This window comes from Panthera onca, chromosome B2 (genome assembly GCF_046562875.1).
Source record: "Panthera onca isolate mPanOnc1 chromosome B2, mPanOnc1 haplotype 2, whole genome shotgun sequence".
Classification (NCBI taxonomy): domain Eukaryota; kingdom Metazoa; phylum Chordata; class Mammalia; order Carnivora; family Felidae; genus Panthera; species Panthera onca.
The window spans coordinates 37,620,300-37,646,539 of NC_138343.1; the positions used below are offsets into that span (position 1 = coordinate 37,620,300).

The following is a 26,240-nucleotide window of genomic DNA, read 5'->3' on the forward strand; positions in this document are numbered from 1 at the left end:
TAATCGGAGCTAGTGTCAATGAGTAACAAAAGAATACACTTAATTCAGGTCTTCAGAATCTAGCAGAATGACCTGGATGTCATCTTTCCCCTACTTCCAGATAAGATACTAGAAGCCAACATGCACCAATAGGTCTAGAAGTAAACCTCAAGAGAAGATCAAAGCACAGAAAATGCACACAACTGAAAATCTTCCTATTTGTTTTGCTGATGGAGACCCAGATCTGAGGAATGATTTTCCCAATGCCCAAATGTATAAGACAAATGTTTAAAATTTTTTTAAATGTTTATTTATGCTTAAAAGAGAGAGAGAAAGAGCAGGGGAGGAGCAGAGAGACAGGGAGACACAGAATCTGAAGCAGGCTCCAGGCTCTGAGCTGTCAGCACAGAGCCTGACTTGGGGCTTGAACCCACAAGTTGTGAGATCATGACCTGGGCTGAAGTCAGGTGCTTAACTGACTGAGCCACTCAGGTGCCCTGAGAAATGTTTTTTTTAAGAGTATTGTTCAAATGGTGGGTTGGGGTCCTTTGAATTTGTAGTACAAGAAAAACCTTCCAGAGTGTTTTGTTAGTTTTCTAGTGTTTGGTTTTCCCCCTTACCTCCCGCTATAGCTACTTCTATTACATTTCCTATGATTTCTGAATTGACTACTGATTGGCTTACTAGTGAAAACCCTTCTGTGCAGCATCCGGTGACATTAGTTTTCATTTAGGCCTGGAGAGGTCAGTAGAGGATGAAGAGGTGCGAAGAGGTGCCAAGAGGTGCCAGTCAAATTCTTTCACCTGCCTCCAAAGCAGCTGGTTCCTAGACTGGTCTAGGAGTGGGACTTATGCCAAAGAACAGCCCTTCAATTGTTTCTTGTTGCCAGAGACAATGCTGCCAATCATAGAACACTGACATAAAAGAACGAATTCCAGAATTCTAGTAAGTGAGAAATGGCCTGGTTGATGCCACTGCTTCTAACACAGTCTCATTCTTTCCCCGCAGTTTGGGCTCAGTAGCATTTTTAGAGATAGGATGAATGGAAGCAGGGTGTATGTGAATGTTTAAATGCACAGCCCATGTGATGAAAAGCAGTCTAATGCTCTTGTGTATGGGACAGGGAAATACAGTGAAGATAGCTCTCCTACACCAACAAAGACTCTACCTTTTTTCAGGGAGATCTTAAATTGGCTATTTCTTCCATTTCTGATTTCAACTGATTCAACATCAGAATTGATGCAAATGGTGTACAGAGAAGGACAGAAAAGGACTTGGTGGCAAGAGTGTATCTACCTAGTTTGGGGTGGCTTATTATAAGAAAAGGAAATAATATGGAGGTTTTGGTTGACTTATGCCATGTAAAAATTGGATATTATGTGTTTACACCTGAATTGCTAGCCTCCAAGAATTTTGATGATGAAACTTGAGTGGTAGTTCTTGATCACAATGTCAGAGAAAACCAGATTACCCAGGAAGACAACCTAATCGTGACACGTGGGCTGGTCGATCTGTAGTTCACAAATACAGCTTTCATTTCCTCTCTGCAGGCCAATTCCATGTGCACTCCACAGCATCCCATTCCTGCCCTGGGGTCCAGAAGCAGGATGTGGCACAGTTTGGGTGTGGAGCTGAGTCACCATCCCACACATGTGATGGTACATCTGTGCCAAGCTCCCACCTCCTGACTCTTACATTCACTAAGTCTAAGATTCCAGTCACTGGGGACTGAAAACTCCACTTGATTTAATTTCTCCCTAGGAAAAATCCACTTAGAAAGGTCATTAATATCCTGAAATGTTTCCTTCAATACTGCCTTGGAGATTTTAAATTTAAATGTGTGTACAATTTCCACGTTATACTTCCTTAATCTTAACCTTGTCAGAACATGCAGTAATGACCCCATGGTGGGCTACTTTTTGGGTTAAGCACCATGAGAGCTGGTTCAGTAATGAGGCTGAGTCTCAGTGATCTACTCACTGGGGCCCCCTTGGATCAAGAACACATTTGGAAGATGGGTGGCCGGGGGATGGGTCTTAGTCTGCTCTTTGCATAAAGTAAAGTAAGAGTGACACTGGCTTTATTAGGACCACTAAACTACCACTTTATTGGTAGCAGCGAATACTTGAATCGCAACATTGGTATGAGCTCTGCTTGTTATGATCCAGAAAAAAACAAAGGTCCACTTGCCCAAGGTTTCTGCTAGCATATCTGGACCCTTTGTGTGTGCAGATCATCCTCTCTGAGAGATGAATTACAGCCATAGGGCAGCCTCTGACTTGCCTCCTCTTGAGAGGCAAACTGGATCCATGAACATATGATACTGGACCAAAATTATGGAGAATTCAGAATTATTTGTGATAACAACCTGTACTCAGAGTGAAAAATTATATTAGTGTAGGTCATTGGTGTCTTTCATCATGAGTCTATTTCATTAGTGTTGGAATGAACGCTTTGGTTTTACTTTGGTTTAGTGAGTTAGATATTTTTCAAGAGCAAAACTTTGTATTACTTTTGGGGGAAGAAGCAGTTTATAAAAGGTCTTTCCCTCTTATCTCTCCAGGGATGAAAACAGACCACTGGGTTCTTTGAGTCCCACAAGACTGACGAGTTGGCCCTGGATATGCTGAGGCCTGCTCCCCCTCCCTTCCTTTCAGGCCACCCAGCTGGGTGGGCCAGCACAGCCCTGCTTCTGGGACCAGGCTGTGCCCCAGCAGGGTCTGCTTTGCTTGAAGTCCTGGCCCTGTTGATGGGGTACTTATCTAGAACCAATTTCCTTATTGTTTTGGCCACTGACCCCTCTGAGAATCAGACAAACTAGGGATATTTTCTCCAGAAAAATGTACGTACCCTTAATGCCCAGTTTTTTCATGTAGTTTCAGGCATTTGGGAATCCAGGTCAAGAAAGAAGTGTGTAACCTTTTTTTCTTGCCAGGGATCCTTCTGGCAGTCTGATGAAGCTATGGACCCTCTTTCAGAATGATAATTTTTAGGGTGCATAAAATAAAAAACTTTGGATTTTAAGAGAAATCAGTTATACTGAAATAGTTATCAAAATTTTTTAAATTTTTGTGATACAAAAATATCAATATGATATGCTTTTATATAAATGCATGGAATTAAAAGATCTAATGGTGAGTCTAATAACTACCATAATTTTGAAGTACTGATGAGCATAAAAGATATTTTATGATATCTGCCACATTGCAATTTTACTGGTAGTAGGTGTTGCTGGTCCTACTGGGCTTGGCTGCCTACGACATCACTGTCACTGAAGGTATACCTAAATTGCAGTTAGAGTTTGGTGAAAGCAAAGGCTCATTCCGCCTCATCTCCCTCCCCCATCCTAGTTCCTAGAACTTAGGTTGAGAACTCCTGAGACTCTAGAGATTTTCTGCATGGTGCTGGGCATGGCTCAGGGCCTGGCTGCCTCAGGTTGCAGAGGAGAACATAAGCCTCCTGTTTGGTGACTGAGTGCCCAAGGCCATTGTAATTTTCCATATTCTGTAGGAAAAGCCAAAGGGGACACTCACGGCAGCTTCTGTCCTCACTTATGGGGGAAGGGAGGTGGAGACAAGAGAGATGCAGTAAGTCAGCTGTGATCAGGGAGGTAACTTCTGCTTTCTCAAGCAGGAGGCAAAGGCACAAGGGGTCCCTCTCCAAAGCTGTCTCAGCCAAGGAGATGGGTCCCTGGGTATCTTCTAGCTTGGGATGAAGGAAATATTTTCCTATCATTTTGATAAAAATACAGGGCACACTTTTATTGAGTTTGCCTCCTGCCATAACCTCATCTTTCCAGGAATTCTCACCTAAGTGGGGAGCCCTGCTGGGCTGCTTGTGCCCTGGGAAGGCACAGAGACTCATTTTCCTTCTCCTCTTCCTACTGGCTTACTGAATGGTGCCGAAAAATGCACACCTGTGCCAAAAACACTAAGTCTAAGCTTGGGGCAAGGGGTGTAAAAGTGTTTCACAGCACTTGAAAATACAAAACATTACTGTAATCTTGCCATTATGACTAGTTGAGCTATTGTTAAGGAACACTAAGGAAAAGCAAAACTTTCTCATTGGGATGCTAGAGCTCAGGCCTGCATGAGGATGAAACATTCAAGTTCAAGATGAAAGAAAACACTTTTCCTGATGGATGGTAGGAGAGATGACAAACTTCCAAGGAAAGGCACTTTCAGAGCGGCTTCCTTGGCAGGGGTCTCTTGAAGCTAAGCTTCATGGTTATTTGGAGGCACATCATGACCTGATTTTCACCAGGAAAATGGTCTGTGAAAGAGGCTTACACAATATCATCTGCTTACCAATTTTACTTCTTGTTTCATTTATACTTTCTCCCAGGGCCTTTGCTTCAGAAAATCTGGAGAGGACAAAAAAAAAAAAAGAATTTAACTTTTTCTGTTCATTTCAAATTATGCTTTAAAAATAATAGATTCCCAAGAACTCTCTAAAATAATTTAAAATGTTATGGAAAGATATAAAATAGAATTTAAATAAATGATATATATTAGCATTAAAAATAGAGATAAAATTCATATTAATTACTGGTATCATGAATTTTTACTTCTCTATCCACCATGGAATTTTCATTTTCATATTCTGTAATTTATGACTTGCAATTTTGAGTGTTTTATGATGCAAGGGAACCAGAATAAAGCATGGCTGTAAGACTTTTGTATGCTGCTGTGTTCTATTAATCATAGTACCAAGATCCTATAGTTGTAGTCGAGAATGCATACTTACTATAACTTAAATTACATTTTTTTTTTCTGAGTGTAAAGTAATAGATCAGAGGCTGGCAAAACTATAGCTGATCACGAGACACATCCAGCCTACCGCCTATTTCTGTAAATAAAGTTGTACTGGAACACAGCCACCAGCATTCATTTATATATTGTCTATGGATGACTTCATGTTGCATTGGCAGAGTTGAGTAGATGTGACAAAGACTGTACAGCCTGCAAAGCTAAAAATATTTACTAGCTGGTCCTTTACAGAGAAAGGTTTCTGACTCCTGTTATATGTGATGTTTAATCAGCTTTTGAAAATATGAAAAGAAGAAAAAAATCCCTAATAGCCCCTACCCAGAAATTAGCACATTTTGAGCTCCAGCCAGTTAAAAAAAATATTTTTTAATGTTTATTTATTTTTGAGAGAGAGAGAGAGAGAGAGAGAGAGACGGTTAGGGGCAGAGAGAGAGAGGGAGACAGAGAATCTGAAGCAGGCTCCAGGATCTGAGCTGTCAGCACAACGCCTGATGTAGGGTTCAAACTCAAGAACCATGAGTTCATGACCTGAGCCGAAGTTGGATGCCCAGCCGATTGAACCAACACGTGCCCCTCCACCCAGTCTTTTTTATACTCAGTTTTGATATAGTTAAGATCATACCATGTATATGATTTTGTGCTTTGGTTATTTTTCACTTAGCAGTATAAGTCCTTCCTCCTGATATTAGAAACTTGTCCATTATCTTTGATGGCTGTCTACTAGTCTACCAGGTGGTTGTGATGTTTTACTTAATGGTTCCTACATATTTTCCAACAAATATGCATGAGATGCTACTGAGAGCCCGACTTTGTGCTGGGGAAGTGGTATAGGACATGGCTGGCCTATGTGAGAAATATGCAGGCTGGTCCCCCATGGTGGACCCTTAAGAAATGTCAGTCTTTCCCTTCTTTTCCTTTCTGCAATGAAATTTAGGGGGGCAACGGAAAGTCTACGAAACAAATCTGCAATATGTGGCTACAGTAAATCATTATGCTATTGTGGATGACACTGGCCAAGCCAGTGGCGGGGCCTGTCTATGAGTGGAGAGTAGTCAGGAAAGCTTAATGTACAAGGTAGGATTGACCTGGCTTTTATAGATGCTACCCACCATCATGCTACATTAATTGTCAACACTGGGTCAACTTGATTTTAACTATCTCCTCTCTCCTCATTCTCTCCTCACCCCGCAAGTCTTCCTGGATCCTAGGAAATCCCAGATATCATGTTATTTTGTGTGTAAATATTTGGTTGCATAGGATTTTTTTTTTTTTTTAATATATGAAATTTACTGTCAAATTGGTTTCCATACAACACCCAGTGCTCATCCCAAAAGGTGCCCTCCTCAATACCCATCACCCACCCTGCCCTCCCTCCCACCCTGCCCTCCCTCCCACCCCCCATCAACCCTCAGTTTGTTCTCAGTTTTTAACAGTCTCTTATGCTTTGGCTCTCTCCCACTCTAACCTCTTTTTTTTTTTTTTTTCCTTCCCCTCCCCCATGGGTTTCTGTTATGTTTCTCAGGATCCACATAAGAGTGAAACCATATGGTATCTGTCTTTCTCTGTATGGCTTATTTCACTTAGCATCACACTCTCCAGTTCCATCCATGTTGCTACAAAAGGCCATATTTCATTTTTTCTCATTGCCACGTAGTATTCCATTGTGTATATAAACCACAATTTCTTTATCCATTCATCAGTTGATGGACATTTAGGCTCTTTCCATAATTTGGCTATTGTTGGTTGCATAGGATTTTGTTAGAGGAAGTGGGAAGAAGAGGACATTCAAGGCGGGGAACAATGCAAGCAGAGGCTAGAGTGCCACGGCGGCTCTGTGCTTGATGGAAAAGTATGAATTATGTCACTGCTATTTTCCAAGTCTGGCTGCTTGGCCTGTGACTGCAGACAGGAAGTTTCCATGGAAGGGAACTAAATTGTCTCTCAATGTTAGGTTTCTTGGGACTCCGCCCCAGCTCCCTCGTTATGGTGTTTAGGCTCATCATAGATTATGCATGTGCTCTTTTCAGCTAGGGCCTGTCACCTTCTGGAGAGAAGTGCAGTCCCTTTTGATGCCATTCAGATGGAGTTCGGGTCAGCAAACATTCATAGAAGTCACCGTGCTGGGCCCTGTAGGCTTGCACTGGCCTGTGCCCACTGGGCAGACAGAATCTGAGGTGTGGTCCAGGCTGCTCAGAAGAGGAAGGCTATTTTCATCCTTCAAATTCTGCCAAGTGGAGGGCCTATAATTGTTTGACTGTTGGCTGTGTCCATCCCCAGCTCCTAGGATTCCACAGGGTTTGATAATCCTTCACTGCTCAGTGAGTGATTCCTCTTAGTGCCTGTTCCAGAGTTCACTCACCCATTTAGAAGAGTATCGAGAATAAGGAAGATGCGAGAGGAGGGCTGGGAAGCTGATGAAATCCATGTCAGTTCTGGAGGAAATGGGAGTAGAAAAAGGGGAAGATATCCAGGCAAACAGGCAATCTCCACAGCAGCTGTTCAGAGGAGCCCTGAAGGGCCTGGGATGGAGCCCCCTGGCCTCAACAGTGCCCACATTTGTCCAGGAGGGCATGGGGGGGGCTGCTTCGTGCTGTGGTCAACCCACTCCAAAGAGCGGCCCTGTGCCAGGGCTTGGCAGACACTGTGGGGGAAGCCACGAGCTGTTCCAGTCTCTCCCCTGCAGCCCAGCGCAGAGCTAATAAGGACTTTCCCACTGAAGAGGTGTGGGCTGAGGGCTGTCCTGTCTGCATGAGGCCATTTTCCTTCCACTCTGCAGTTGTCACTGCTCCAGGCCACCCCACCCACCCACATGTGTTCCTGATCTCCAGTTGTCAAGACAAACTCTTGACTAAGAAAGCCCAACCCTGAGAAGAAGCGGGGGTGGGGGGAGTACACGAGAGGCAAGAGAGATGAGAAAGGTGACACCCCATTTCTGCCAAGTTCTTCCTTGCCCACCCGCATCTCCACACCTTCTCAGCCCAAGCCTCCCACAGCCCCACTGCCTCCCTTTCCTCTGGCCCCAGACTAAATGCTGATCAGCAGGAAAAGGAGCTCCCGACTCCCTCCTGACCCCAAAGAGGCACATTCCCATTAATGATGTGGCTCAGGGAACCAGCCTGTGTCCAAGGCGGCTGGAGCTGTGGTGACCTTCCCCAGGGCACGCTGCACCTCTGGACAACATCCTAAGCTCCTGCTCACTGGAGAGGAGGCCTGGCCTATGTCAGGGAGGCTGCGCCTTGGGCAGGGCCAGGGAGAAGGCTCGGTGACTCAACCTGTGAGCCCCTGAGGGTCTCCTCCTCCTGGCTGGAGGCATTCCTATCCAGGAGTCGCTGGCTGCACGGTCCATTGTGCAAGGGCAGCGTCGCTGGGGGCCATTCCAGTGTGGAGGCTGGCAGGCTGTTCTATTTGCTGTGTAGAAAAATCTCTACCTCGGGGCAAGGCCTGGGCTTGGAAGGGGAAGGAATGCAGTCCTCCGACTGCTCATTCACAAGCCTGGCTTCCCGTGATGCCCAGCCTTCACCAATCCCACAGCAGCTACCATGCGCCTGGCACCGTGCTGGACACTGTCCGCAGCATACAAACCATTCTCCTTCCTGGCTTCCATGTCAGCCATCAGCCCCCGGCTGTTCCTTCTCTGTCCTCTTCTGCAGCTGTTCCTTAGATGCTGGGAATTGTCAGGGTTTTGTCTTGACCCTCTCCCCACATTACCTCTTCTCCCAGGGCACTCCACCACACCAGTGTCTTCTCTTGTCATCCCCACAGACAGCTCCCATATCTACACCCCAGCCTGCTTTATTTCCTGACAAATGCATTCCAGGAACTGATCACCCCCAACGAAAACCCCTCCCCTTCCTCCCACCTTTCCTCATCTCACTGCCAAGTACTGACACTCACCCAAGGGCTCCCAGCCAGGGACCTGGACCCCCTGCGCTGCCCCCCGCCACCTCTATAAGCACCTTCACACAATCCCGGAGTCCCACCCATTCCCATCTATTCCCCACAGTATTCCATCCAGCTTCATTCCTACTCTCCCTGCCTCAGAGAAGGGGTGGTCACATCACCATATTACCTCCACAGGCTTGTGTGGTTCCCTGCATTCATGCTACCTGCCTTCCGGTCATTTCCCAAATTTAAGCCTGAGTGAGTCTTCTTAAATGCAAGCCTGACCTTGTTATTATTTGTCCGGCTTACAACTCTTCAAGGGCTCCCCAGTGATCTCAGGACAAAATCCAAATTCCTTAACAGCGCTAACTAGACTCTTCATGCTCAGGTTGGTGCGGACTCCTCCAGAATCTTCTCTCACATCCCCTTGCCTTCCTAGGCTGGTCCAAATGGCCTCAGTTCCATCAAGTGTCACGTGGGCTCACCTCAGGGCTCCTCCCTATGCTTGGAACGTCTCTCTTCATCTGGCTAGTTTCTGCCTAATCACGCAGATTCGCTGGAGACGTCTCTTCCTCTGGACAGCTTTTGAGGGCCATGCAACTCTGCAACAATGTCACCCTACATGTTCCACAGCACCTTGAACTTCTGTCATCACAGGTGCACTGGATCAGAATTGCCTGTTTGCTTGTTTTGTTCCCTTTTTCAATATTGTAAGCTCCCTGAGGATAGTGATCACATCTATTTAACACATACTTCTATCACTGGAGCATAGAACAGGGCACGTACTTAGTAAGCACTCTAGACCTAGCTGTAAAATACAAGGAGCAGCATGTGAGCAACACGTCACACACAGGCACTGTGTGCAATGTGGAGAGCACTGGGCTGGGGATCAGAGACTAGGACTCGAATGCCCTGCTGGATCTCAAGTTTCTTGTTTGCAAGATTAGGATGAGATGCCTCTCAGGGATGGCTTGATGTGGAAAGTACATGCATGCAAACGTCCTTTGTAACTGAATTAGGACCACTGCCTGGCAGTGTAGGCACCCTCCTGTTGCGGGATCGACTGTAAGGTGGGATTGCATATTGGAAGCAGCAACTACAGACAGTAATGATGGGTATCATCTTCTCAGCAAATCAAAGGGTCAGAGAAGGGATCCTTTCAAGTCCATGGTCAAGGACACCTAAGACAGTTGCTAAGTTTCTCATCTTTAGGGGGAATGAAAAGTATCGGGGATGAGGTACAATCTTATGTAACTTCCAAGACCAGCTCCTGGGAGAATTCTATCCTGCCCTTGGTGTGTGTCAGACACACATACATCATTGCTGGGGGAGCAGCTGAGGAGGCCTGGCACCTGGCTCTGCCCCAGGCAGTCAGAACCACAGATAATTTGCTGGGGACCATGGGCAGTAGCTGCTTTAACTTATGGGCTAAGGGGAGGAGCTGGTGTTCATAAGCCACTCGGTCTCCATGAGCCTCCACTGTCTATTGTCTGTCACGTCAGCTGGGCTGGTTTCTTCAGGTCAGTGTGGAAAATATGTCACTGGAGGACAAGGGGTTCCTATGACACCTTTCCTAGTTTTCTTGTCTAGGGCAATTAACTTAATATGTTGATTATTCACAGAGTGAATATCCAACACTCTTCCCTGCCAGAAAGGAAGAATAGGCCTGCATCTACGCCATTTCCCTCCTCTGTAGACCTGTCCCTGACATGGTACTTTGGCTGCCTCTGGTACGTTGCCATGAATATCCACCTTTCATTTCCCTTAGGCTTTAACAAAACAAAACAAAACAAAACAAAACAAAACAAAACAAAAAAACAACAATATTTCTTTTTCTTATTCCATCTTGTTTCCCATCAAGATGGCGGTCCCTTCCCATCTTCATGGAGCTATTTCTTCCCTGAGTCTAGAGAAGCCTGTTGTCTAGCTTCTCCTGCTTCTAGGAAGGAGTTCTCGAGCAGTTTGCTTACCTGCTAAGACTTCCCAAAGTCCATTTCAAAGTGCATTCTCAAGCCAAAGAAGTATTTTTGAGTACTGTTTTTGTGGCCAGCACCATTTTAAAAACTGTGGGAAGGCTGAGAAGCTTCGACTCTAATCTCTGCTCTCAGGGTTCATAATTCTAGCTCAGGAGACAAGGTGTAAATATAAAAAACAAATGGAAAAATAATAAAGGTTAAAATTGAAGTCTAATAGGAACCAGGGAACTCCTATTTGTCATGGATGTTATTTCCAGATGGTGCCATGAGATTTCTCTCCAGCCTGGGTCTAGTTTTCCTATTGGTTCTATTCTGTGCCTGAAGGATCCAACTGAGTGAAGGGGCGCTTTTCTTGGTTGAGTTCACATTATCATTGCCTTTGTTTCCAATTGCAGTTAATCTCCCCATTTATTTCTTCTTTTGTTATTTAATGGAACTCTGTGACTGAGGGATTCAGTTTGTCTCCAAGATCTGCCACAAAAGAAAGTCAGCTGTGTGATGCCTGGGTGCTGGTGTTTGCTGACCATGGGGTCTCCAGCCTCTCTTCATATAATTATATACTATGAGGATGAGTCATGCCTGAAAAATGTTGTGATTTTCAACTGTAGTTGTCCTCCACTCAAAAATCCAGCTTAAGAGTTGGCTCGCACGCTCTAGTTCAGCAAAGGGTAAACATCCTATTAATGTGCCAATGTCTTGTTTCTGTTGTCACAGACAGGCAGCAGAACTGCCCCCTGCAGACCGGGGGCTAGGGCTGAGAGATGCTAGAAATTGCCTGGGAGGACAGCAAAGGGTCTAGGTAAGATGGGGAAGAAAATCTTTCTATGGAGTAACAAGGACATGTATGTGACAGCTACTGCTCCACTCCTCCTTCAGCTCCAGCTCAACTCGCATTCTGGGTGATGAGGGATCAGAAAGGATCCAACAGTCCCTTCATTTGGGCTCAGAAACTCGCTGCCATGGGTTAGAGAGGCTGAGCCGGCGCGAGGCTCATACGTGGGGGCAATCAGTCCCAAGCCTTTCTGGACTTTGCCAAGGTGACCTCCCAACATCGGAACCACTGATGGCAGCTGCGTGATGTGGAAAGTGGAGAAGTCCCAGTCAGGCCAGGTCACTGGGTCCTTGTTGCCGGGGGCTACCTGAGAATGAGACTTGCTCAGAGGAAGTCTAGAAGCAGAGTGACTAAAACCCTGCGGCGCATGTCTGCATTCCTAGGACGTGGCCAGCCCTCCTGCAGATGGTTCGCATGGGGCTCCCAGTCAACAGAGGGAATGGCAGCAAATGCATTGGAGGGGATCAGGGTGACTATAGGAAGCAGTCTGCAGGGCGGCATGGAAGTCACCCTCATCAGCACCTGTGGGGCCCTATTTCAATGTCTGCTGTAGGGGCCCTGCTTTATAGTTACTCGTTTTCACAGAAAAACATTTTCTCTTAGTCCTCTGTCTCAAGCAGTTACGAGCATGTAATACCTAGTAATGGAATGCTCTCCATGAATGCAAACAAAAGCTCCAATCCTGGGAAAGGGGTAGATCCTGGGTTACACCCCCCCAGTGCCAAATATTCCTTTAATGATTGTTATTACAGTAACATTAAACAGACGCAGACATTTTTAACATGTGGACTGGTCTCTTGACTTTTCACTTGATTTTAAAAGGACTGATTTAGTGCTGGGAAAAGCCCTTTTCAGAAGCAAGCTTTGTGCGAGTTTCATTAATTCCCTTGCTCTATGGCCACAAGGAAGATGGGACCACCAGGATAACCAGCCCATCCTACATGACTGGATATGTTCCAGCCCCAAATACAGGCCATATTTAATTTTCTCCCTTCCTTTCTAAATGCATCAGCGTCAGCCCCGTTCTGCTTCATTTTTCTCTCCGGGCTCACCTCACCCAGAGCTTTGATGTCTCCCTCCCCAGACCATCTCCCTGAAGGCTTGCTGTGTCAGTTCTTCCCCTGGTCTGTCTGTCTGTCTGTCTTTGTCTTCACGGGTTTGCTTCCACGGCCTACAATGTTGGCCAATTCTCTCCCACTCTGAAACAAACTTCCCTTCTCCTTAGGTGACTCCCCTTATCCTCCTTCGAATGTTTGTTACCTATCACAAACTTTTTGAACACGTGTTCGCTCGTGCTCTATTTGCTCACTCCCAGCCCTCCAACACGTGGTCTTCAGTCACCTGCTTGCTCCGTGCGCTCGGTCCAGCCTCCCCTGCCTCTGTCTCTGTCGCGGCTGACACCACCCACAACACGCTTCATGGAGCCGCCTCCTCTCTCGGCTTTCAGGACAATATATTCTCCCAGTTCTCCCCTGCTTCTCTATCTGCTTCTTCTCAGCCTTCCTCCCCCACCACCTGCTCTCCCTCCTTGCCCTTTAGAGATTTCCTGCTGCTTCTACCCTCTAGGCCCTTATGCCTCCACATGTTTTCCTGAGCTCGGCCACTTCTTAGGCTTCCTCGAAGCATTTACAAGCATGTAACTCTCAAACCTGGATTTCATTTTATTTTATTTATTTATTTATTTATGTTTATTTTTTTGAGAGAGAGAGAGAACAAATAGGGGAGGGGCAGAGAGAGAGGGAGACACAGAATCGGAAGCAGGCTCCAGGCTCTGAGCTGTCAGCAGAGAGCCCCATGTGGGGCTCAAACCCATGAGCCATGAGATCTTGACCTGAGCTGAAGTCGGACGCTTAACTGACTGAGCTACCCAGGTGCCCCTGGATCTCATTTTAATTCAAAGAATCATTTTTGAAAATTTACTGTGTGCTAAGATCCAGAGTCATGTGACTTAATTTAAAAGTTCACTGTCTAGAACTCCTTCTTCTGAACTCTAGACCCATGCACCTGGCAGTCTTTCTGTTTGCTACAGTTTGAGGATATGCATCTAATTCACAGATTAGGTGAAACAAGTTATATACCATTAAGTTTTTTTTTTAAAGGGTCCAGAGGCCAGCTTGACAATATGTCAGCAGATGCTGCTGCCTGCTCTGCTTCCGGCTGGAGAGAACATACCAGAAGCCTCTGCTGTGCATGTACACTTCCTTTGACTATCAAGTGCAGGACTTCCTCCCTCCCCCCACCGTCCCCAGACCTGCTGGAGGGTCTAGAGTTCTAAGACTATAATTTGATCTACAGACTTTTCTCCTCGTCTTTGGAACAGTATGATATCGACAGAGTCACAGGCAGATGAGAATTAATGTAAGATGTGAGAATGGTATACAAAGTTAGTTCCGTCACTCACAGACCCTGGCCTTGACTTACCCCAACAGTACAGGGATGGTGAGGCTCATGCGTAGGAAAGTCATGGACACAACTCAATGTGAAACTTAATACATGTCTTGCCTCTCTTCCAGAGTTAGGTTGGACAGATTAAGGAGGACAGAGTAGTAGCAAGTTTCTTTGAGGCTCGCCTGGCGAAGCCTCGGGGGACCAGCAGCTCCCTGAGCCAGCCTTACCTCTGCTTCAAAATCTGTTTGTTGTCTTCGATGGTAACGCTGTCAGCGTGGTCCCTCTTGAAGATTTCAAAAGCTTCTTGTCGTCCTAATGACATTTCCTCTCTCATCACTGTTTGGAGACACAGGGAAATGGCCTCAGTCACAGCATCAGGATCCCATTAATTTCACTGTCACTTTAGTTAGACCACAAAGCCAGCCCAGGCTCCAAGAGGCTCACGGCAGAGAGGCTCCTGACCAGACAGGTGGCCCCAGGCTCTTCCAGCTGGCCAGTGACCCACCGAGGAGGCCCTTCCAGGGACACCCTGCACCCTGCAGGGCTGTGCCTGCACATGCATGTGACTTGTAGGGGGTGGAGTTTGGAATGTCGGGTCAGAGGAAATGAAAACCAGAGCACCAAGCCCTGGATTGCTGAGAACATCTGTGAATGCACTTTCTGCCATCATTCAGTGCCACATTTCTCCCCGTTTTCCTGTTATGCCCCGTTTTGGTTTTCTGTTAAATTTCACGTTGAATTTCCAGGCATTTAGTTAAAAGAAGTACAATACAGACTGAAAGATATAGAATCTAGAAAATTCCGCTCTTGGTGTTCATATAACGATGCATCATTGAAGCCCCTAGAGAGGGGCCTCAGCTCTTACTCAGAGGTGAGGTTCTCCATTGCAAGATCCAGGAATAGACGGTGATGGAGGCCCCTAGCCCATATCTAACTCCTGCATCCTGTGTCACCATCACCACTATGGGCCAGCCCTTCACTGTTAGGCCCTGCTCGGGGGCCAGATTCTGAAAGCCAGAGTCAGAATGGCCAGGGACCTTGGAGTGAGCAGGTGACATTCTTGCATTGCAGCCCTCTTCCTCCTAGCCTCCCAGAGCAAGAGGCAGTGCAGGTATGTGCCTGGGACTCCCTGGGTGACAGCTGAATTCACAGCTGGATTTGGGATGAATCTACGGAGGTTTTTTGTTTGTTTGTTTGTTTGTTTGTTTGATGCCTCTTTTAAAAACATTGGTTCCTGTTCCCCATGTTTTCATCTGGTTAATTCTATGTACCCTTGAAAGCCTGGCTGAGTGTTACCAATCCCACGAAGCTTTCCCTGAGGCCCAGGCAGCAAGAATCCTCTTTCCACTATCTACCTATCAATGTAGCTGTGACACGCACAGCCCAGTAGAAGTTGTCACTTTACATGACAATCCTTTCTGGGGACATGCACATTTCTAGGAGGTACAGATTACATTTTTGCAGATCCCCAGTGCCTTGTTCAATGTCTGGCATTTAGAAGGTGCTCATCATATTTCTGTTAAGTGAATCAGGTCAGGAATGAGCCAGGAGTGACAATGAGCCTTGTTCTAATTGCCACATGAACATGCTCCAGGGTGAGAGGGGTTCGCGATGAGGCCCCCGGTTCTGGAGATGCATTCATATGGGCCACATACCACATCTCCTCTTGCCTGGAAAAACCCTGCTGAGTCTCATCACCCAGCCTCGGGGTGAGGAACGGGACCAGCCCATCTGACACCAATTTAATGATTACTGTTGATAAAAATAGCACCGTGAAGAATGTCTGAATGGTGAGGCACACAAGACACCCCACCCTTTTCCAATCAGAAGCAAATGGGCATGTCTCAGTTTTGTCTCCACATCTGCCCTGCACACTCCAGAATCGAGTGGGCCTGGGAATGGGTTTGTGGGAGACTCGGAGAGAGGAGCCCTCGATGCATGAGAGACATTAACTGGAGGGCACTTTTTATCCAGTGGAGCCCACCAGGAGCCAAGGGACTCACGCCATACCTCTCCCCGGCCCCTGGTCTGTGCCAGTTCTGGCAGTGTATGCTTTTCACTGCAAATTAAACGGGAACGGAGAGGAGAGGGAGTGAGTCTCTCTGGAATGGGGTTGCGGAGGAGGAAAGCCCTGTGGAGACCACATGGGAGCCTGCCTACGGGATCCCCCAAATTGCCTCCCACAGAGGAGGTGATGAGAAGGCTTCCACCAACTGGCAGTAGCAGGGGGGGAGCATGGGGCGGAGGGTTGTTCGAAAAGCTGCAGTGAAAGAGATGGGTTCATGGCCTCTTCTCTCCCGGCTCTGCCTTCTTTTGGAGCTGACAGTCCAACTTGACAGCTGGGTGGGTTGACCATGCTGAGGTTTTGCAGTGCTCATAGAACTGTTACAGCAGTAGGTCCTGGATGAACTTAGAACCACGTGCAAACCCCACTGCATCCTCCAAGAGATATGCCGGGGCCTGGGTGGTGGGAGCAGAAAGGACACGGAGCTCAAGAGGAGATAAGCCCAGGTAGGTTGCTTGCCATTACTTTACAGAGCATCTCAAAAGTCTTGCTAAAAAATTTGGGGCCAACGTCGTCTCAGGGTATATATGAGTCACCAGTTTCCAAAGACTTAAAATTCAGGTGATGTACACATTACGACAAAGTTACCCTGGAAGAACTTCAATCTTTTGGTGATTTAAGAGGTGCTTGGGGTCCTGCAGGGTCGTGGGCTTATGGTCAGGAATGCGCTATCAGACTCCCCCACCCCTGCCCCTGCTACAACGGAGAAAGTATTCCGGAACTGGAGTTCTCTGCTGGCGGTGAGCTCAGGTGAGTGGACATTCACGGGATGGCTATCATTCTGGCAGCTAGCATCCTAAATGCCTAAATGTCCGCTCAGGGAGAGGCCAGGGTGCTGTGGCAGAGGATGCCTGTGGTCTGAAGGCAGAGAGGCAGCGTGAGGCCTGGACGCCTACCGAAGACTTGTCTCCACCTCGTGTCCCCTCTCAGGATTTAGAGAACAGCTTTCCCAGATGGCAGGATCTGGCCCTGAAGTGCACAATGTACGCGTAAGAAAGAGTGAAGGCAGTTGGAGCACCAGGGTGACTACAAGCTAATGAGATAATAATCCATTTATTTATTCTCTCCACCAGCATTTCTTTATCTAAGGCACTGTGGTAGGTACGTGACACACGTACCACACACTGTGGTTGTGTACGAGATACACACTTGGGCAAGACGGTTAAAGCTTTGATCTTTTCCCTTAAAGAATTCAAAGCCTCGTGAAGGGGAAAGGAACAAGAACAACCACAGCGGAAGCTGCTGCCTGCCACGAGAGAGACATGTGCCCGGCGCTGGAAAACAGCAAAGAGGGTCAGCTCCATCAGGGAGACTCGGAGGGATTCTGAGGGACCGGCAGCATCTGCCAGGTGGGAAAGAGGGGGCAGAAGATCCCAGGTGGAGGGGGCAGAGGAGGAGGGTGCATTAAAAGGGCAACTTCATTGATATGCATGGTTCTGCCACCCAACAGGAATGAATGACCTTTGGGAGAATAAAATGAGTTTCCTACATGCTTTATGCTAACCACTGCATCAAGTGCTTCCTTCCATATTGTTTTAGTTAACCTTCTCCAGGATCCCTGGTCAAATATCATTTTATAGATGAGGAAACCGAGGCTTGGTTAAAGAAATGGTTGTAAAGGGGTAAGGATGGTCCAGCTTTTAGAGAGAGTCAATTCTGCTCTTAGATCAGTTTTTCCAGGGGAAGTCTATCTGAGGGAGGAGGTGGGGGCTGGGTCTCAAAATGAGCTGGTAGGAGTAGGTCTGCTTATGAGATTATACTGTCATTAGTGTTTTCTCTTGTCCAAAACTTGGAATTTTCTTTACAGTATCACTGAAAAAAGAGAATCATGAATTTTGTTTTACTATTTACATAGTTTACTTCATATGTTATTTTTTTAATGTTTATGTATTTATTTTATTTTATTTTGTTTGAGGGAGACAGAGAGAGAGAGAGAGACTGAGACCAGGAGAGGGGCAGAGAGAGAGAGGGAGAGAGAATGAATCCCAGGCAGGCTCCTTGCTGTCAGCACAGAATCTGACGTGGGGCTCGAACCTATGAATGATGAGATCATGACCTGAGCTGAAATCAAGAGTTGGACGCTTAACTGACTGAGCCACCCAGGTGTCCCTACTTCATATGTTCTATTATTATTTCTAGAATTTGTGCACTTTGTGGGGCAAGGGGTTTTAGGCAGTTTTGTTTTCTGCAGTATTCCTAGCACCTGGGTGGTACCTGGCATGTAGGCTGAACTCCAGTTCTTTTGAATGAATGGATGGATGGATAGATGGATGGATGGATGGATGGATGGATGGATGGATGAATGTTTTAGATGCTTAATGTTCTTCCTTCTGGTATAGCATATTGTGATATGATGGGGGAAGTGCATTCACTGCTCTTCCTCCCTCCACCACCATTCTTCTGGGTGGGTATATCCCCTCTACGGTGTGATTTTAGAAATTCAACACCACTGGGGCGCCTGGGTGGCTCAATCGGTTAAGTGTCCGACTTCAGCTCAGGTCACAATCTTGTGGTTTCAGGTTCGAGCCCCACATCAGGCTCTATGCAGCTCGGACCCTGGAGCTGCTTTGGATTCTGTGTCTCCCTCTCTCTCTGCCCCTCCCCTGCTCACACTCTGTCTTTCTCTGTCTCAAAAATAAATAAACATTAAAAAAAATTATAAAAAAAAGAAATTCAACACCACCTTCTCCCACTACATGTCACTATGCTTCACAGCCCACCCTTAGAGATTCCAACTCCAAGAAGTTTTAATAAAAATGTAAATACTCTTGAAGGCATCCCCATTTTAGGGCTAGCAAAGAAAAACTCCATGACTTGTTGACAATTAGCTAACAGGTCCTGCAAAGATGAGACATAAGATGGTGTCTCAGGCTGGTGCCAAAATGGGGGAAATATGAGCTTGAAAAGGAAGGCGTGATGGCAAAAGATAAATTGTGCCTTCTCCCCAGCTTTGTTTAGTCTGTCAGACTCAGCTGCTCATTGAAGCTTTGGACCTTACAAGTTTCCATTTGCCGTGACCATGTCTAGCTCTTAGTTGTTTCTTTTAGCAAATTTCAATCATAGGTCCCTGTGTCGAATCCCAGAAAATAGGGATGACTCAGAGAAGCCTGCTGGCTTGCTGAGTCACAGGACTGCTTCAGACCCCGAGGAGAGCAAATAAAACATTATGGGGCAGTATAAAATTTCAAACAAAACAAAGCAAAACCAACAAACAAACAGACAAAAAAAAAAAAAAAAACACAACCCTAAAGAAGAGGAGTTTCTCAGTCTCAGTCCCCAAAACACGACATTACAATTCCAGGGTGTGAGTGGGATGGGAAACACTTCCAAACCCTAAAGGTACAACCTCTTGTGGGTTTTGATACTTATTATGAACAGCACTTAGGTAGAAATGGCAGACAATAAGGCACTCTCAAAATTAGCCTTGGAGTGGGGCTTCTGAAAATGTTAGGCATACAAAATGCTTAGGTACTGGTCCCTCACCCATTTCTTAATATTCTCTCTTTTGCCATCCTGAAACCTGGCTCCTTATTTTGCTAAAGGTTATACATCCGTACTTTTGGAAGCCCTCCCCGCCCCCAACACAGGGTCCCATGGAAACCAAATGGAAAGGAAAAACATCGGAAGTGGAGAGTTTATGCTACTGCCTTTGGGCCTGCTGTCTGATTTCCTTTAGTCTGGAGCACATGGGCCAGAGCTCATTTTCCTGGCTGCCCCAAACAACCTACTGCTGCTTAAGCTATTGCTTAAAAATGGACAAAAGTAAAATGATGGAGAGTTGTGTTATTCATGCTGAAAAATGATTTCCTGGTCAGAGCCAAAAATATATTTTCCTTTGGAAAGACACCTATTCCTGGGATGCCTCAGTTCCCTCTGACTGAAGAAGGAAGGGGAGAAAAGAAGAACCACCAGGGAATGAGGAAAAGTGAGCAATGGGGTGGATTCTGAGGGGAAGGGGGCTTAGATCACAGTGTTTGGGACTGAAAGCAAAAGAAGGCTCAGAGCTGGGTGGGGGACATTCAAGGCTGAGACAAGGTGGAAGCTGGATGTGGGGGATAATTACACAATCTGTGGCTTGGGAGAGGAAGCTTTCGAAACAGAAGGTGAGGGACCTGGCTTTAAGATAGTGATATGATGAATGCCTACAATATGTAGAACATGGGAATGCATCTAGTAATGAGAAGCAACAGGCAGGGATACAGTGTGGTTTTGTAGAATATCTGATCTAAGGTTCTATACGCATTGAAATTTCTCAGTAAATGTTGATGGAGGTGAAATACACAAAAACATCCCCATATAAATAGAAGAGAATTCCATCCTTTGGTGTGTAGAGAAGTTAGAATGAATGGACCAGTATGAGGGAGAGAGATGAAGAATTTTGATGAGAAAAAGGGATAATCTATCAAGGCAGCATGAAACATAAAGGTCAGGAGGGAAATGAAGGAAAGGTCAGTGGTCCAGCCCTCTTGGGAATGGTGCCTGGAACAAGGATGTCCCAAGGGCCATTGAAAGGAAATGGTGGCTACAGCCAGAAACTCTGGGGTGAAGAGACAAGTCAGCAGCTTCTAGAATGAAAAGCAAAGGGCCCACTGATACTGGACTGAATAAATTCATGAGATGGGGAGGTGCTAGAAGATCTTTATAAAGAGAAATGGACCATCATCTCCCAGAATCTCCCAGAAAGATTAGAAGGGGCATTTGAGATATTGCCTTTACCTTCCTCCCTGTCATTGTGGGGAAGACACTGTCATTTAGGAAGGAAGAGGTTTCTGGAAGTTATGTGGAAGATGGAGCATATGTAGCTCCTGCGTGGGGGAAGTGGGAACCACCTTCCTTCCTCACCCTCACTGAAGACATTGTCAGACAGCCGAAGTCACTCATCTCCTATAACAGGTGGCTCTCGGATGATTACCCAATCAAATGACAACTGCTGTTACTTTCATCCTTCCTATGCTTCCAGGTAAAAGTAACAGCCCAGTTCTACCACCTTAGGAGTGGACATGCAGGTAACTTTCCCCAGGGAGCCATGTCATGCCCTCAAGTGCCAGAATCACTGAGAGTGGCTGTCTGGGAACAGATGCCAAGAAGCCTGCTGTCCATGTTTCCCCACTGCCTGGGTGATGGAGGTCACCACAGCAAGCAGTTCCATGTGCCATGGCTCTGTTTACATTAAGGGTCAGGAGCAGCTCAGCTACAATTTGAGGGGTTGCTGGGCGGGTACAGCAGGGTATGGAATCTGAGGATGAGGGGAAGACGAAACCACTTAGCCACGGCCAAAGTGACTGCAGATGTGAAGACCAAGAGTAGATCTTTTGGGGTGACCAAGGACACTTGCCCAACCTACTTCCCGCTTTTGACTGACACTTCTGAAATGAGTTGGTGCCCAAGGCCTTGGGGTTAAAGGCCTATGTTCAAACCAGAAGATACCACCTGGGCTAAAGTCCTCAGATGAGGACTTGCCTTGGAGTTTCCTAAATTGCCACATGAAAGCTGTCAAAGGAGAACCTTTAATTAGTAGATTCTTAGGGCTGGCTTGGACCAGGCTGAAGCATGGTAGGCTTGGCAGGGGCTCTAGGGAGTGGAGTAAAGGGAAAATCTGAAGTGGAAAGCCACGGAAACCTTAGGAGACCCACCCAATAGTGGCACCACATCTAAATAAATCAAATGGGTTCCTGACTCCTGGTGCCAGAAATCACACATCCCACCAGCAATCCTCACCGGCCCAGAAGTGCAGACCATGTGGGCTGGGTGGAATTAAGGGGCAGTGTTCGAGGCCGGTTGTGTTTCTCTTTCGTCTTGGTAACCATGTCTGATTCACCCCCCTGCTTCAGCTGCATCCTGGACATTAGCCTGAGGGGGTGCAGAAAGGCCCAGTGTGCCAACCAAGTGAACAGGCTTGGAGGCTCTGAAAGAATGGCAGCTGCTTGAGGGCAGTGGCCCATTTCCAGCAGGAACATAAAGCCTTTAAACAACGGTCCTGAAGATCATCTGCAGAAGACCTTCATTTTCCTAACCCAGCCTCTCTGGGGTTTTTGTTTTGTGAGTGTTCTCATTCAGGACAAAGTGCCCATGTGGGTTGCTTAGAAAAACTCATGGACAGACACAGGCATGGAGCTTGGAGAACAGCCTGGGTCATGTTGGCATTTCTGTGTTTTGGAGTTAACTCAGGAATCTGGAGGCCAGCAACGTTTCCATTAAATAAGACAGCATGCTGTGGCTCCTGCTGCCAGGCGAAACAGGATCTATGGAGTCTTTTCCATCGATTTCAGTCCATAGATGTGGCAGCCTTGGTGTCCAATTCCATGCCCAATATTTGGGCCAACACTGGAAATCTGGGTAGAAGGACATGTGTGCTCTAGCCCTTTGAGTTAAAGGGCAGTTGACTGAGAGGACCACTGAACAGAAAGGTAGCATTCCTCTTCAGCTTAATAAGAGGCTCCAAATTCTGCAGAATTTGAAAAACACAGGATTCCCTGAGTTTGAGGTGTCCTGACCATTTCCAAAGGCCACGGTTAACAGGGTCCTATTGACTGGCTTCCACCCTGATGAGTTCAGTTCTCATGTCAGTCTGTGATTTGGGGGCAATGGCTAGAGCACTGCTCACATGCCCTATGTCTGAAAAATGAGGCAGGTTTTCTATCTGTGCCTAAATTAGAAATGGATTCTACTGTCGTCTCAAATTTATTTTGATATATTCTTAAAAGAGGATTAAAAAGAATCCATTCTAGCCTAGTAGCACCTTCCATGAGATGCATGTATATTTAAATAAGATTCTGTTTCTCTGGCTTGGAAATAAGCAAAAAGTGAAATGAAGTTTGGATATGCTCATATTCATTCCTTGGGGGCAAAAAAAGAAGGGAAAAATTATTTTTTGTGTGTCTTCTATGTGATAGGCACTTTTAATGCTTCATAAATATGAACTCACAGATATTAACTAATCTTCACAACACTGCCATTGGTGGTGATGGTGGAGGAAGGAAGCTAATGCTTATTGAGAACTTTGTATGTGCTGGAGGGATTACATCGGTTGTCTCTCTTGATTCTCACAGTGACCCTGTCAACTAGGTAGTATTGGGCCCATTCTATGGGTAAGGTAATTGAAAGTGGTTAAAAGTGACCCCAAGACAACAGGTAGCAAAATGGCAAAGCCATAACTTGATCCCAGGTTTGTCCCACTCCAGAAACCTCCTTCTGCATGCTGTGTTGCTAAGTGAAAATCATTTGCCAAGTGGAAATGATCTCATGAATACCAGCAAACCACTGATGTCAGACCTATGGGCTCAGGAGGTCAAGAGAAAAAGGCAGTTGGGGAGACTCATGACTTGGGATGTGCACTGAAAACCATGAATGCACATGGCAGCTCAGAAGAGCTGGAGATGTTCATGAATGGGAAGCTGGGGCAGGCACCAGATGGCCGGGAGGAGCTGCTTTACCCAGAATCCCAGGGGCTGGGTAAGGATCAGAGGTAAAGGGAGGGTTGTAGGGGAGCCTCGGTTCTCTGTCAGGAGGACTTTATTAGTTAGCCAACTAGGTCAGGTCCAGTTAAGTACTTATTTTTACCTAATCTACATGGAGCTTGTACCCTGAAGAGACTCCACAATCCAAGAGTTTATGCACTTAAAATGGCGGTGTTGGACTGAAGCAGGGGGATACTCTAGAGATAAGGGGCAGGGTCCAGGTTCTAAGAGTGTATACTTTGGCAGAGAATAATCTCCCATCCCTAAATGAGCAATAGCCAGGAGAAAGAGGTGAAAAGGATCCAAGAGGCCATTATTTTCCCTTTGACCCCTCTATATCCTGACTGCTTTTTCTCTGGAAAGAATTTCATTGTTTAAATGTAACATTTGTTTATCCACTTAGGCAGTGAGTCAACTGGAGAAGTAGACCATCTGTCAACAAGTACTGAGTATCTGCTCTATTGACAACCCTCTTCTATTGGTGACTGTTACAGATGAATGAAAAAATTATTATTCTTGACCTTATGATAGAAAGCACTGGGGGGGGGTATGGGAAGGTCAAAGCTTACTTTATAAAGCAGGTGAATACTCATAGACAGTGTGTTGGTGGTAATATGGTGCAGATGGTGTAGATGGTTGCAAGAAAGCGAAAGAAGGGGTGTGGTCAGATTGCTGAGAGCTTTTCAAGAAACATTCCTCCTAAGGCGGTTTTAAAGAAACTGAGGAGCAGGGGCTGGAGAAATGGAGGCTGGTGTTGCTCCCTGCATAGGGAACAGAGAGGAAAGCCATGGTGTGGGGAGGGGCCCACGGTGTTCAGGGACTGGAATGGAGATTGGGAGGATCTTAGGGCTTCCTTTGACTGCAGTGGGAATTGGGGCCCAAGTGACCTCTGGGTCTTGATGTCACACCCTTAACTCGTCCCCTGCATCCCTGGGCAGAGGTGCCTTGAGTTTTTCACAGGCTTGTCAGGCAATTCCCCCTCCCTCAAATGATTGGAGAATATCTGCTTTAGAGGGGAACACTGGGCTATTCTTCTACTACTCTTGTGCTGTGGTTGGAGAAAGGCAATAACATTTAAAGTAGGAAGATGTGGTTTTTTTTTTTTAAGTTTATTTACTTCTGACAGATGGAGAGAGTGAGCATTAGTGAGGGAGTGGCAGAGAGAGAGAGAGAGAGACAGACAGAGAGAGAGAGAGAATCCCAAGCGGGCTCCCCACTGTGAGTGCTGAGCCCGATGCAGAGCTCAAACTCACAAACTGGGGGGATCATGACCTGAGCTGAAGTCAAGAGCTTAGCCGACTGAGCCACCCAGGCACCCAGGAACATGTGGGTTTGAGTGCTGGTTTCACTTACTAGCTGTATGACCTATGCTTCGAGTCTCATGCTTTTCATCTATCAAATGAAGCTAGTAAGAACTCCTGTCTCTTACTGTTACTGTGAAGGGTTACTAAGAGATGGTGGCACTTATGTGTGTCTCCATTTTGGAACTGCTGAATGCCTTTGCAGGGAGCTATTTGCATGACTACTTCATCCACACGCCTCCTCCATCCCTCAGGCCATGAGTTCCAAAAGGCATGTGACTCTGCCTTATGCATTTGCAGCCCCAGCTTCAAGCTCAGTGCCAAATGTAGTATATACTCCAAACAAGCTTTGTCAACTGAATGAATGAGCAAGGATGAGGTATCTCTAGTTAACTTGTTTTTTTCTTAAAAGCATTATTCGTTAAACTGTACATGCATCTCTAATTCAGTTTTATGTATATATTTTACAATAATAAAGCTGAACATGGCAGCTATGAATCATTTATTTAAAAGTTTCTGATGGAATGAATGAATAAATATGGCATATACTACAAAAAGTAAAAGTGTAAAACTGAGTTATTATTGTCATCATAAGTAATAATGAGTCATCTAACAACCTTCCCACCACAAGCTGTTTAGAGCGCAAGAACTACTTGAATACAGGAGGAGAATTCTGAACGTAGTTGCAAGGTATGGGCTGGCAATGGAGGGAGACGACTGTGCTCTGCTTCTGGACCACCTCAGCCAGACTCATTCCACAGTGACAACCTCATCTCATTGGGGAAATAAACACAACAGGACAAGGGCTTCCTTGTCTTCCCAACACCAAGTCTACCAGTGGACTCACTGCAATCCAGGCGACAGTGGGACCAAGCCATCTTATCAAAGGCCAACCCCTCTGCCAGGCTGTGGTTCCCAAACTCTCCTGGCCTTCTTCCCTTAACCCTTCTCTCTTGCTTGAGCAATCTCCCCCTCTTCCTTGGATTATTTCCAAAGCACAAAACCATATTTTAAAATCCATGTTGACTTGGTTATAGTTAGATGTAGATATATCTGAATTTGCAGACACAAAGTGGAAGGTTAAAACATTCAATGTTCACTGGCCTTGATTTCATTAGCGAAATAAAGGACAAGGTCATCTGTTTATAGGGGGATGGCAGAGTAAGAGACACAGGGACATTTAGATACCTAGAAGAAGGAAAAAATACTGTCTTACCAGAATTTTCTTTCTACCCATTAACCTTCAGGTAATCTATTTCTCTGGTCCCTTTTCCTAAAAAATGCCTCATCAGGACTGTCTATCTTTACCGTCTCTATTCCCTCACCTCCCATTGTCTCCTCAATCCAGTCCAATGGAGTTTAATTCTGTCTCCTCCACTGAAACTGCCTTTTAAGCATCATTAGTGACCTAAGCATTGCTAAAACCAGGTATCAGTTTTCTGCTCTTATTTCAGCTGACCTCTCAGCAAATGGTAGGGCAGTCAAGTCACCAACTATTCCACATGCCAGCACCCAGTTCCTAGAACCCCTGCAGGTGGGGAGGTGCCCATGGGTGGTTCTGGCCAGTGTGCTGTGAGCCACCATGATATGT

At 46.1% G+C, this 26,240-nt stretch overlaps 1 protein-coding gene across 6 annotated transcripts in view; it reads right to left on the reverse strand.

Annotated features, from left to right (window-relative positions):
* KIF6 (kinesin family member 6) overlaps nt 1–26,240 on the reverse strand; it is a 386,396-nt gene that overhangs the window by 83,768 nt on the left and 276,388 nt on the right. For all 6 annotated transcript variants that reach the window (XR_009604951.3, XM_060615407.3, XM_060615405.3 and 3 more), the window contains 2 exons: nt 14,054–14,162; nt 4,287–4,342 (listed from right to left, as the gene is read on the reverse strand). Coding sequence is in view for 5 of the 6 variants with exons in the window: in XM_060615407.3 (XP_060471390.2) it covers nt 4,287–4,342; nt 14,054–14,162 (165 nt within the window). In the remaining variant the exon portion in view is untranslated. The remainder of the gene's footprint in view (nt 1–4,286; nt 4,343–14,053; nt 14,163–26,240) is intronic.